General features: G+C 39.7%; 1 protein-coding gene across 2 annotated transcripts in view; it reads right to left on the minus strand.

Moving 5' to 3' along the window:
- Nucleotides 1–242: 242 nt before the first annotated feature.
- SLC30A5 (solute carrier family 30 member 5) overlaps nucleotides 243–13,925 on the minus strand; it is a 37,862-nt gene continuing 24,179 nt past the window's right edge. For both annotated transcript variants that reach the window (XM_047796935.1, XM_047796876.1), the window contains 8 exons: nucleotides 13,574–13,862; nucleotides 13,206–13,414; nucleotides 12,214–12,371; nucleotides 10,503–10,632; nucleotides 7,355–7,556; nucleotides 5,349–5,575; nucleotides 3,248–3,376; nucleotides 243–1,090 (listed from right to left, as the gene is read on the minus strand). In XM_047796935.1, the coding sequence (XP_047652891.1) occupies nucleotides 920–1,090; nucleotides 3,248–3,376; nucleotides 5,349–5,575; nucleotides 7,355–7,556; nucleotides 10,503–10,632; nucleotides 12,214–12,371; nucleotides 13,206–13,414; nucleotides 13,574–13,862 (1,515 nt within the window). In that variant the 3' untranslated portion in view covers nucleotides 243–919. The remainder of the gene's footprint in view (nucleotides 1,091–3,247; nucleotides 3,377–5,348; nucleotides 5,576–7,354; nucleotides 7,557–10,502; nucleotides 10,633–12,213; nucleotides 12,372–13,205; nucleotides 13,415–13,573; nucleotides 13,863–13,925) is intronic.

The following is a 13,925-nucleotide window of genomic DNA, read 5'->3' on the forward strand; positions in this document are numbered from 1 at the left end:
TTCAGCTCTGAGTTGACAATTATTTATGACTCTCTCATCTGGTTGTTCCACAACATATGGAGCTAAATGACAAGAAGAAAGCCTAGCATTGCTTGGATACGAGCTCAATAAGCAACTTGGAATACGAGGTGCACAACGAGAAATGGAATATTCTACTTTAGAGGAAGAAGACGAGTGAATAACATGGACACAACTTAGTCTAAGTTCTTTACCCTAATAAAGTAATTATTCATTTGCAAATATTACCAAAAGTAAAAAAATTTATTTTACAGAGTGGTTGGCTTTTTAATACATCAAAAACTTGTCTCGTTATTCCTTCTATTCTCACTGCTGCCTCATATCAGTGGTTGAAGTTTCTCCCAAATAATTAGTCTACATTTAAAGTGGCAATACAGATTTTACCTAACAGGTTTAAGTTATAATTAGAAACCAGTTTTATATACAGAAAATCCATAAATATAAAACTTTTATTCCTATTTTATCCCAGGGCTATGAAAAAATCTGACTAAAAATTTATCATTTGGGGTCTTTGTAATAAACATGTAAATACATTATTTACAGTGGAGATGCTTTCTGAGAGAAAGTAAACACACAGAAGTAATTTGGTCTTCACTAGAATCCATCATATGTTCATTTTCGAAGATGATGTGGTACCTCATTTCACTCAAATTTAAGTTTCCTGTTTTACACATAATTTAAATAGTTATTTTATTTGTACAATTAATACTTCATTCTATATTTAAATTTCCTTTACAAAAGATTCCTTGATCCATCAGTAGGGAGCTTTAAATTTTTTTTCTCAAATATAGCAAAATGTTTCTGTACAATTATGTGCAGTTTTCTTCCTTCTGGCAATATTATAAATACCGAGTCAGTTAATCTTCATTGTTCATACCCCAGGGGTAATTTCCAAGTTTTCTCACATGATGTAAGTACCATCTTTGTAGTATTTCATAGACTCCATTTGTTTTGTCATAGCCAGAACATCATGAAATCCAGTACTTAGGCCAGACATATGTTGAAAGTATGCTTCTTTTTCCACTTGAATTGTTAAATTGTTTACTCCTGCATCTTTAAGTATTCCCGTAACCTGTTAGAAAAAAATCACATACATGTAAAAGCATTTAGATTAATACATTTAGGAGTTCTTTTCATGGCGCAGTGGTTAATGAATCTGACTAGGAACCATGAGGTTGCAGGTTTGATCCCTGGCCTTGCTCAGTGGGTTGGGGATCTGGCGTTGCTGTGAGCTGTGGTGTAGGTCACAGACGAGGCTTGAATCCTGTGTTGCTATGGCTCTGGCATAGACTGGTGGCTACAGCTCCAATTAGATCCCTAGCCTGGGAACTTCCATATGCCGTGGAGGGGCCCTAGAAAAGGCAAAAAGACCAAAAAAAAAAAAAAAGATTAATACATTTAGTGCATATGGATTAAATAATCGATATCACTTTTTTTTTTTTGTCTTTTAGGGCTGTACCCGCTGCATATGGACGTTCCTAGGCTAGGGGTCAAACTGGAGTAGTGGCTGCTGGCCTATGCCACAGCCATAGCAATGCCAGATCTGAGTCACATCTGCAACCTACACGACAGCTCACGGCAACAATGGATTCTTTAACCCGCTGAGTAAGGCCAGGGATCGAACCTAGTCCAGTTCATTGCCTCTGAGCCACAACAGGAACTCCCAATTTTTTTTTTTTTAATAGCCACAGATAGTCAATGATAAGTGCTCAAAGTAATGTTTATTATTTAGCTGGTCAAGAATTACATAGGATCTTTTAGAAGCCCAGTGAACCACAGACCTGACATTTAAAGTAGAAAAGGAAAAACAGCTATTGTTTCCAATACCGCAGGTTTGGAACAGGGATACAGGAACTGTTTTTGATCCTTATCTCCAACCATGACACATATGCAACCAACTTTATTACTATTATTATTATGAATTTAGGGCTATATTTATAGTAACTTATTTTTTTGGTTTTTTAGAGCTGCACCCGCAGCATATGGAGGTTCCCAGGCTAGGGGGTCCAATTGGAGCTATAGCCGCCGGCCTACACCAGAGCCACAGCAACACGGGATCCAAGCCGCGTCAGCGACCTACACCACAGCTCACGGCAATGCCGGATCCTTAACCCACTGAGCAAGGCCAGGGATCGAACCTGAAACCTCAGGTTCCCAGTCGGATTTGTTAACCACTGCACCACGATGGGAACTCCAATGGTAACTTATTTCTTGATCATCTACTGGGAACCAAGGTGGATCATAAATGAATTTTTTTTTATATTAACTTAAGCTTGTTCTCTAAATACTAAAATCTGACTTTATTTTTACCAATTTTGGATATAAAACAAATCTAGACATAAAAAAATAACTTATCCTTTGATAGCTGTCAAACTTGATTTTTCTTTTTCTTTTTTGGCTGCACCTGCAGCATGCTGAAGTTTCCAGGCCAGGGGTCAAAACTGCACCACAGCTGCTGCAGTGACAATGCTGGATCTTTAACCAACTGAGCCATCAGGAACTCCCAAGACTGATCATTTTATTCTTTTCTTTTACAGCCATACCTGCGGCATATGGAAGTTTCTGGGCCAGGGGTCAAATTGGAGCTGCACCTGTGGCGCAGCCTACACCACAGCCACAACACCAGATCTGTGACCTATGCCTCAGCTTGTGGCAATGCTGGATCTTTAACCCACTAAGTCAGGTCAGGGATTGAACACATGTCTTCATGGAGTTTACACTGGGTCCCTAACCTATTGGGCCACAGTAAAAACTCTTTTTGATTTTTTACTTAAAGTTTATTATTATTATTTTATGGCTGCACCCATGGCATACGAAAGTTCCCAGGCCAGGGACTGAATCTGAGCCACAGCTGTGACCTATGCTGCAGCTGCAGGAATGCTGGATATTTCAACCCACTGTGCTGGGCCAGGGATCAAACCCAAACCTCAAAAAAAAAAAAAAAAAAAAAGAGGGAGTCCCCATTGTGGTTTGGTGGTAACAAACCCTACTATGCTCAGTGGATGAAGGATCTGGCATTGCTGTGGCTGTGTTGTAGGCCGATGGCTGCAGCTCTGATTTGACCCCTAGCCTGGGAACCTCCATATGCCGTGGGTATGGCCCTAAAAAGCAAAAAGCAAGCAAACAAACAAAAAAACAGATGACTATTGAGTTATATCACTTCTAATGGGTGCAATCTTATGAATAAATTACCTCAACTGAAATTACTTTAAAAACTTAAGATTGTTACCTGCTGTACTATTCTTTGTTCCAGCACATCAGATGTCACCTGTATATGAATTGTTCCTGCCACAACGCTGGCAGAATGACGCCAAAAATGTGGGTCTCGGTATGATATTAATCCTTCAATTTTCTGTATCTGTTAAATAAATAAAATGAGAGGTGATATAAACGGACTTAAAGGCTAATTACTTAAATCTTTTTGGTCCAGGAACCATTATTAAGCTGATTGGAAAAAAAAAAAAAAAAAAGTAGGTAAGGAGAGCCCAGAAGGGAGAAACGAATAGGAGGGACAACTAACTTGAAGTAGAGGTGTCAAAATTTTTTAACCTGGCAGTGATGCCAGGGAAGGAAGTTTGGAATAGGAAGTGAATAGGGTTCCCCAAATGCCTTTAAACCCAAAGGGTGCACAGTCATTTTCATCTATATATATAAGATGTACTTTGCCCATTTGTTTAAAATGGTGTCATTAAAAGTGTATTATAATATTTATCAACATGGCATAATTAAGTGGGAAAAATTTACAAAGCAGTACAGAACATTTTTTTGGCTATTTTAATTTTCAAAGTATTTTTATATAGAGAAACAACTCTTTTTTTTGGTTACACTCATGGCATGTGGAAGTTCCTAGGTCAGGAATCAAACCCATGCCAAAGCCGGATCCTTAATCTGCTGGGCTACAAATGAACTCCAGAAAAACAATTCTTAAAAGTGTCTCTTTGCAGGTGGTAGAGTTTTATGTGATTTTTTTTTCTTTTTTGTACTTTGAAGCTTTCTATAATGGACATAAACTATTTTTGAAAAAATCCATTTTTTAGTAGGATGCTGTATCCACTAAATATGAGAAAGTGAGAAAACCTAATTTTACGTATGAAACCAGTGGGTTAAGATGCTATACTTTACTCAAGATACCAATTGTTTATCTTAATTTAATATGATATAGCAAATCACAAGCTGAAATACATTCTATTTTGTATTTGTTTTTTCTATGAATTACCTGTTTATACTCTCAGTCCATTTTTTTTTTTTGTCTTTTTGCCGTTTCTTGGGCTGCTCTCGCGGCATACAGAGGTTCCCAGACTAGGGGTCGAATTGGAGCTGTAGCCCCCCGCCTACACCAGAGCCACAGCAACTTGGGATCCTAGCCGCGTCTGCAACCTATACCACAGCTCACGGCAATGCCAGATCCTTAACCCACTGAGCAAGGCCAGGGATCGAACCCGCAACCTCATGGTTCCTAGTCAGATTCGTTAACCACTGAGCCACGACGGGAACTCCTCTCAGTCCATTTTTTTATAAGACTGTCATTTTCATTTCTTTCTTTCTTTTTTTTTTTTTTTTGCTTTTTAGGTCTTCATGTATAGCATATGGAAGTTCCCAGCCAAGGGGTCTAATTGGAGCTGCAGCCACCGGCCTATGTCACAGCCACAGCCATGCTGGATCCGAGCTGCATCTGCCACTAAACCACAGCTCACAGCAATGCCAGATCCTTAATCCACTGAACGAGGCCAGGGATTGAATCAGAATCCTCATGGATATTAGTTGGATTCGTTCCTACTGTACCACAATAGGAATTCCTGTGTCATTTTCAATTCTTGGTAGGTCACCTTATTTAATTTCAAATATTATTATTATTATATCTTGACCATATCCATGGCATGTGGAAGTTCCGTGCCAGGGACTGAACCTGTACCACAGCAGTGACCTGAGCTGCTGCAGTGACAATGCCACCGCCCTCACAAGAAAACTCCCAATGTCGTCAGATCCTAAACCCACTGGGCCACGGAGAACTCCTTCCTTTTAAAAGAAGGAAGGAGTTCCCATTATGGCTCAGTGGAAACGAATCTGATTAGTATCCATGAGGATGCAGGTTCGATCCCTGGCCTCACTCAGTGGGTTAAAGATCAGGTATTGCCATGAGGTGTGGTGTAGGCTGCATAAGTGGCTCGGATCCCACATTGCTGTGGCTGTGGTATAGGCTGGCAGCTACAGCTCTGATTCAACCCCTAACCTGGGAACCTCCATATGCCTCAGATGCGGCCCTAAAATAAAAAGACAAAAAAAAAAGTTAAAATAGGAAGAAAAATAGTGAAGAAAATTATATACAGTACCTTTTCTAAGGCAATATGTAGTTCTTTTTCATATTCTGGTGGCAGTCTCAGAAGTAGAACCTGACAGGCATCTTTAATCAGTGGGACAACACTGAGAAATATTAATACAGCGATGAAAAGAGAACAGAGGGGATCAGCAATGAACCATCCAAACTGCTCTATAAGAATGGTGGATACGATCACACCAATACTGCCAAGTGTGTCTGCCAAGACATGGAGAAATACACCTACAAATAAGATAAATAAAATATTAAAAATCAAAGCATATCTAATTTAGTTCTTTCATTCATTCTACAAATATTACTGGGTACCTATTATCTACCAGGCACTTTGCTAGGGGCTGATACTTCAAAATGACTAAACACTGTCACTTTTTTTTTTTCTTTTTAGGGCTGGACCCTTGGCATATGAATTTCTCAGGCTAGGGGTCGAATTGGAACTGTAGCTGCTGGCCCACACCACAGCCACAGGAATGCCAGATCTGAGCCATGTCTATGACATACACCATAGCCGGCAGCAATGTTGGGTCCTTAACCCACTGAGCAGCAGCCAGGGATTGAACCCACATCCTCATGGACACTAGTCGGGTTTGTTTCTGCTGAACCAGGATGGGAACTCCCAACATGGTCATTTTCATCAAGGAATTCATGGCATAGTGGTGAAGGTAAGGATGTGGGCATCTATGACAGTGTGGTGAGTTTTATGAGGGTGTGGTTTGTCTGGGAAAGGTTGCTAGAAATCATACATGAGGCAAGTTTTGACATTACTGAAATTATTTACATATTAAAAGATCAGAATAAGTATCTCAACATAAATGATAAATACTTCCCCAATATTTTTTTATATAGTACAATAAAAATTTCTTAGTTCTTTTTTATTTATTTTATTTTATTTTTTTGTCTTTTCCAGGGACACACCTGAGGCATATGGAGGTTCCCAGGTTAGCGGTCTAATCGGAGCTGTAGCTGCCGGCCTACACCAGAGCCACAGCAATGCCAGATGCGAGCTGCGTCTGCAACCTACACCACAGCTCATGGCAACACCAGATTCTTAACCCACTGAGTGAGGCCAGGGATTGAACCCGAAACCTCATGGTTCCTAGTCAGATTCGTTAACCACTGAGCCACGACGGGAACTCCTATTTGCTTATTTTTTAATGGCTGGACTCACAGCATGTGGAAGTTTCCAGGCCAGGGACTGGATCCTCGCCACCTGTAGCAATCCTGGATCCTTTAACCCACTGTGCTGCCAGGCTAGGGATAGAACCTGTGCCTTCCAGTGACCCAAATTCTTAATCCACTGCTATCACAGTGGGAACCCCAAACATTTCTTAGTTCCTTTTTTTAGGAATGTACCTGTGGCATATAGAAGTTCCTAGGCTAGGGGTTGAATCAAAGCTGTAGCTGCCGGCCTATACCACAGCCATAGCAATGCCAGATCTAAGCCGAGTCTGCAACCTAGACTGTAGCTTTTGCCAACACCAGATCCTTTAACCCACTGAGTGAGGCCAGGAATTGAACCCACATCCTCATGGAAAGTAGTCAGGTTCTTAACCCGCTGAGCCACAATGAGAACTCCTAGTTTTTTAATATTGAAAGTGCATAAAGGCATACAGTTTCCCTTGCAAATAGTATTTATTTGACTGTCATTATGAAAAGAATTCTATAATTACAATAATTGGTTAAAAAACTGACATTATGAACTACTGTGAGCATTTTCTTTTCTTTTTGGCCAGACACGTGGCATGTGGAAGTTCCCAGGCCAGGGACTGAACCCGTGCCACAATTGTAACCAGAGCCACAGCTGTGACATCAGATCCTTAACTTGCTAAGCCACGAGGGAACTCCAGTGAGCATTTTCTATAACAGATGACTTCAGATATCTTTTTAGCTACAGATTGTTTTTTTAAAATAAAATTGTACCAGAAGCCCCAATACTTGATACAAATAAACAGTGTCAGTTAAGAACACAGTTGAAAGGTAGGCCAGTATTTGGCAAGGACTCACCCCTCATATTAGCATTCATGCCTCTGCCTGCAGATCCGTGGCTGTGACCATGCCCGTGGTCACTGTGTCCATGCATATGGTGTGAGTGGCTGTGATCAGATGAGTGACAGCTTCCTTGAGAAGCTCCATGGGTATGGGTGTGGGCATGGCTAAAGGCACAGATACCAATAAGGTTTACTATCAGCCCTCCAACTGAGACTGGCTAGCAAAAAAGAGAAAAGAAAACCTTTAAATTTGTAATTTAAAAAATAAATTTGTTATTTAAAAGTTACCATATAGCCACACATATTTTTTGGTTTACAGTTTGAAAATGTTCATAGCAAAACCTCCCTAAGTTAAATAAGAAAGTTTAAAAAGTGCAGATTTTAGAATACTTTAGAAGCATTTAACTTTCCACCTCTGAAGTGTTGACAAGTAGAAGGACTGAGATATGCTTTAATTAAATGAGTGAGAATAAGAATGTAACTGGTTCAGGGCTTAAGAATAAATAAATGATACTACAGTTTTTTTTTTTTTTTCTTTTAATTTAAATAGTTTGAGGAGTTCCTGGTGTGGCACCAGCAGGTTAAGGATTCAGCATTGCTGCAGCTGTGGCCATACAGCTATGGCTCAGATGTGATTTCTGGCCTGAGAAATTCCATGTGCCATGGGTGCGGCCATTCAAAAAAAAAAAAAAAAAAGAGTTCCCATCGTGGCTCAGCAGAAAGGAATCTGACTAGTATCCATGAGGATACAGGTTTGACCCCTGGCCTCGATCAGTGGGTTAAGGATCCGGCATTGCCTTGAGCTGTGGTATAGCTTGCAGACTTGGCTTGGGTCCCATGTTGCTGTGGCTGTGGTGTAGGTCAGCAGCTATAGCTCTGATTCGACCCCTAACCTGGGAACCACCATATGCCGCAGGTGGGCCTCTGAAATAACACTCCCCCCCCAAAAAAAAAGCCAAAAAAACAAAGTAAATGAAGTAAATAGAATTATCTTGAGATAATGGTGCCACACTAATACCCCAAAGCATAAACAAAGTTACTTATTACTGATTATCCCCTCTTACAAAATGATTTTAAATATTAGCTGAGGTTGCTATTTACTTTATACATGTCTATAATTTCTCCTTTAGAGAAATCTATTTGTTTTATAAAAATAACACATAAAAATAAAGGGATAGATCATTTTAACTAAATTTTCAAAGGTAGTAAGAAAAGAGGTTTACTATAGTAAACATGTATGGAGCTTATTTACTTCTTCCTGTGACTCAGACCATCTGTCTGTCAGATTTAAATATCTTGGGAGTTCCCTAGTGGTTCATTTGGTTAAGGATCCCACATTGTCATTGCTGTGGCTTGGGTCACTGCTGCAGTGCAGGTTTGATTCCTGGCCCAGAAACTTACACATGCCTCGGCCAAAAAAAAAAAAAAAGAAAAATACAGTCAGCTTTTTGATCCTGAAGATTATTAATGAATTTTGAATGAAATATTGTTTACAGATACCCTCGTCACCTCTTAAATAACCTTCCACTCTACTGAGAAATACTTCATTTTTCTATATTTCATCAGAAAAAAAAACCATAGAAAGCAAAAAGCCTGTATAAGTCTATCCAAGAGTTAGTCATAAGTCTTAGTCCTAAGAGACTGGAGTATTTTCTATGCACATATTAATATACATACATATATACCTTTTTTTTTTTTTTTTGGTTTTTAGGGCCAAACCTGCTGCGTATGGAAGTTCCCAGACAAGACCAGGGGTTGAATGTTTAAACCAATAATAGGATCATATTTAATACTGTTTTATAATTTTTTTTTTTGTCTTTTCTAGGGCCACTCCTGCGGCATATGGAGGTTCCCAGGCTAGGGGTCCAATCGGAGCTGTAGCCACCGGCCTACGCCACAGCCACAGCAATGCGGGATCCAAGCTGAGTCTGCAACCTACACCAGAGCTCACGGCAACGCCAGATCCTTAACCCACTGAGCAAGGCCAGGGATTGAACCTGCAACCTCATGGTTCCTAGTCAGATTCGTTAACCACTGCGCCACGACGGGAACTCCTATTTTATAATATTTTTCAAGTACTACATACTTATATACCTCATTCTTTTCAGTAGCTGCCTAGAAAAGACAAAAAAACAAAAACAAAAAACAAACAAAAAACCAAAAAACACACACACACAAAAGACGCATAATTCAACAATTAATAGCTGGCTTCCTAGTATAAGCCAGGTGTTAGAATTTAAGAGTTAACATACACAGTTCAGGTCCTGAAGACACATCTTTTTTTTTTCTTTTCTTTTTTTTTTGTGTGTGTGTGTCTCTTTAGGGCTGCGCCCACAGCATATGGAGGTTCCCAGGCTAGGGGTCCAATCGGAGCTGTAGCCACTGGCCTATGCCACAGCTCCGGCAATGTGGGATCTGAGCTGAGTCTGCAACCTATACCTCAGCTCACGGAAATGCCAGATCCTTAACCCACTGAGTGAGGCCAGGGATTGAACCTGTGTCCTCATGGATCCTTACCACTGAGCCACAAAGGGAACTCCTGAAGGCACATCTTAATTGTGGAAGAATGACAAATTAAAAATAGTTACAAGTCAATGTTGTGAAGAGCAGATTGCACAGATACAATAAGAATATTCAGAAGGGAAAAGGAACTGTGAGGTGGAAACAGAGGGACTAAGGGAGAGTATTAGAAGCAAAGGTTGAAAGGGCAGGCAGAGATGAGGGAAGGGCATGAAAACTACCTGAAATAGCACATGCAAAGCTTTAGCGGTACAGGGAGAGCATTAAAAGTTGCCAGAGCAGTGATTTAATTTAGAGTACAGCCTTTGTAAATTTCCTCAGGGATTTAAAAAAGCAGACAAAAACATTTATTAAGAAAAAATCTGAAATAAAATACACATTTCTTTAAAAAAAAAAGAAAGAAAAAATCTGTGTAATTTAGAAAGCCATCTAATATTTTGACTACTAATGTATTAGAGAAAAGGATTAATTTTGAAGAGTTAGCAGTGTAAATGTAAATAGCAAGATAAGAGGCTAAAACAAAACAAAACAAAACAAAAACCCAAAACCTTTCCAGGAAAACAACTACAAGTAGTTAAACCTTAGCAGGAAAAAAGCTATAGGAGTATGAGTAGACATTCAAATTGGACCATGAAAAAACTTACTGTTAACATGTGCGTGTCTAATTCCGGAGGATCAATTAATCTAGCCACTGACTCCATAAACACGAAAAATGCTATTACCACTAGAAAAAGCCCATTGATAAATCCAGAGAGAATTTCTATTCGGCCATACCTAAAAATGTAGAATGTATTTTTAGAAATGGAAAATTACACATATTTTCAAAATATAAACATTATACGTTACGAATGAGGAAATAAATCTAAATTTAAACAAACAGTAAGACTAGAAAATACCAAGATTTTAAGTATCACAGTAATGTGGCAACTTTCTTTCCATAAATAGATGTTTATTGAAATTATATATATATATTTGCCATTTCTTGGGCCGCTGCCACAGCATATGGAGGTTCCCAGGCTGGGGGTCTAATCAGAACTGTGGCCACCGGCCTACACCAGAGCCACAGCAAGGGGGGATCCGAGCCTTGTCTGTGACCTACACCACAGCTCACGGCAATGCTGGATCCTTAACCCACTGAGCAAGGTCAGGGATCGAACCCGAAACCTCATGGTTCCCAGTTGGATTTGTTAACCACTGAGCCACGACGGGAACTCCTGAAATTTTACATATTTATCAAAGTCCTTCTTCAATGTTCCCTCTTACCCGAAGCTTGTCCTTATTTCTTAGCAAGAAATTATTTCTCTCTCCTTTTAAAACATATTTTCTGTATCTGTCACAGCACATCTTAAGCTTTGTAACAAAATTATGTGTATTCTTGTCTCATCCAACTTTTGTAATATAAACAGTTGAAAATAAGAGTTGAATTTATTAACTTATTTATAATAGATCATAACGAAATATTTTGCACAAACCAGGGATTTTAGTACTCACTGAACTAAATGAGTAACTTAATGAAAGGATACCGCATGCGCAGCCACTTCAAATTCCGCATATCTTTCTAACAGCAAGATGCATATGACCATGCACATTCCACAAAGAAACAACGCCGGCCCAAGAGCTGACTGGTTACGTGATTTCTGTTGCCTACCTAGGACAGGGATTTGCAGGAAGTATAATTTTTTTTTTCTTTTTTCTTTTTGGCCAGAGCATGTGGAGTTCCTGGGCCAGGGATCAGACCCGAGCACCCCACACTGCAGTTGTAGCAATGCTGGATCCTTAATCCACTGTGCTGGGCCGGGGATTGAACCTGAATTCCAGTGCTGCAGAGATGTGGCCGATCCCAGTGTGCCACAGCAGGCACTCCAGGAAGTATAATTTAAGCTTACTGTCATTTGTATTTTTTTTTTTGGCTTTTGTCTGTCTAGGGCCGTACCCATGGCATGTGGAGGTTCCCAGGCTAGGGGTCAAATTGGAGCTGTAGCTACTGGCCTACGCCCAAGCCACAGCAACTCGGGATCTGAGCCATGTCTGCAACCTGCACCACAGCTCACAGCAACTCGGGATCTGAGCCATGTCTGCAACCTACACCACAGCTCACGGCAACTCCGGATCCTTAACCCACTGAGCGAGGCCAGGGATCGAATCCGCATCCTCATGGATGCTAGTCAGGTTCGTTAACCACTGAGCCATGACAGGAACTCCACTGTCATTCTGCATTTATTAAATGCTCGGTTTATCTCCTCTTCTCTACGTTAAAGAAAAATGAAGCTCTGAAAAATTTAATTTGTATTAAAAATTGTATTTTATTCCCTAAGTTGGAATTTGCTATATCATCTTCATAGTCAGGGTACCTACCCATAAGAGAAAATCCGAGTTGCTTTCCATCTACTCATCAGGGCTGCAAAAAGTCCCATGACCAAAGCAGAACAGTCAAAGAGCATGTGAAATCCATCTGAGATCAGACCCAGACTATTGGTCAACACGCCATAGAATAATTCCACAAAGGTAAAAAGCTAAAAGTGTTAAAAAAAAAAAAAATAGAGGAGGAGTATGTTGGGAAATACTGTTTTCAGAGAGTTTTGTCAGAAATTACTCATAAGGATTTTAACCCTTAATTACCCAAACCTTACTTGAAGATACAACTACTGCCTCTTTCATTATTTAACTAGCACTTACACAAGAAACTTCATTACATATAAACTCTAAGAAACCAAGCTAAAGCAGACATTTCCATCTTATACATTATTTAAAAGTTGATAGTTGTATTTATATGTCTGTAGAATGCAATAAACCAGACTATAAAATGTTAGCAATCTGGATAGTAGTGAGATCCTGTAAGGAGTACACGAAAATCTTTATAAGCTACTGTATCTACTGATTTGAAATAGCACACTAAACCACTGTTTCTGTTTTTTGTCTTTTTAGGGCTGCACCCAAGGCATATGGAGGTTCGAAGGCTAGGGGTCGAATTGGAGCTGTAGCTGCCGGCCTACACCAGAGCCATAGCAACTTGGGATCTGAGCCGCCTCTGTGACCTACACCACAGCTCACAGCAACGCCAGATCCTTAACCCACTGAGCGAGGCCAGGGATCGAAGCCAAATCCTCATGGATACTAGTTGGGTTTATTAATCACTGAGCAACGACGGGAACTCCCTAATGTTTCTAAAATATCTCAAAAACTATTTGCTTACATAGTATGAATATGATCCTGCAATCTTTCTACTACTTAGAGAAAATATAACTTTAGCCCTTCTCTAATTACTAAAATTATATAGGAATTACTAAAGTTGTACAAGAACTGTCAGAATCAGAAGATTAAACTTGTAAGATATTTAAAACTCTTACCAGATTCAAGCACAAGAAGTAAAAGATCTGCCTGGAGTCATTCTCTTCAAGAATTTGTTTTAGTGAGTCCTTAATAAACCTAGGGATCGACTGGGAGCTGTGCTGAAAAGCATCACCCATGAAGTTATAAAGAGGTGTTCCTTCAGGAGAATATCCAATTAGGGTACCCTTCTGTCCTCTTTTAGAAGGAGATGATAAGATGTTGGCAGCTAATCACAGAAGAAAAAAAATAATATAAGTTTTAAAAGTTTAAGTTACCAAAACCCAATGAAACACCTGTCAGCATTAACTGTAAGCACCAGACAATCTCCCAAATTAAGTAAATGAACATTTGCACCCACAAGAAGTTTGCTGAGGGGAAAACTTACACAAAATGAAGAATATAGCACTCACTACTACTCCTCCAGAAAGCACGTGTTCTGTGCTCTCCTGGTGTGCTGCTTTGTTCATAGCCCGAAGCTGGTCTGTTATTGGATGTGTCCAAAAATTTCCAAAAAGTAGAGCACTGATAAAAATGGGAACGGATCCATAGCGAGCACATTTGGAAACATCCATTTTGACTGAACAAATGGAATCGACATAGAAATCCAGGATCATGACAAAAAAGATCACTGTTGTGAAAGGCATAACGAGTGAAAACCAAGACTCGACTTTACTCTAGAAATTAAAAAACAAACAACTGTTAATACTATATGGGTATAAAGTTCACACATTATGTTT

This window comes from Phacochoerus africanus, chromosome 1 (genome assembly GCF_016906955.1).
Source record: "Phacochoerus africanus isolate WHEZ1 chromosome 1, ROS_Pafr_v1, whole genome shotgun sequence".
In the NCBI taxonomy this organism is placed as follows: Eukaryota; Metazoa; Chordata; class Mammalia; order Artiodactyla; family Suidae; genus Phacochoerus; species Phacochoerus africanus.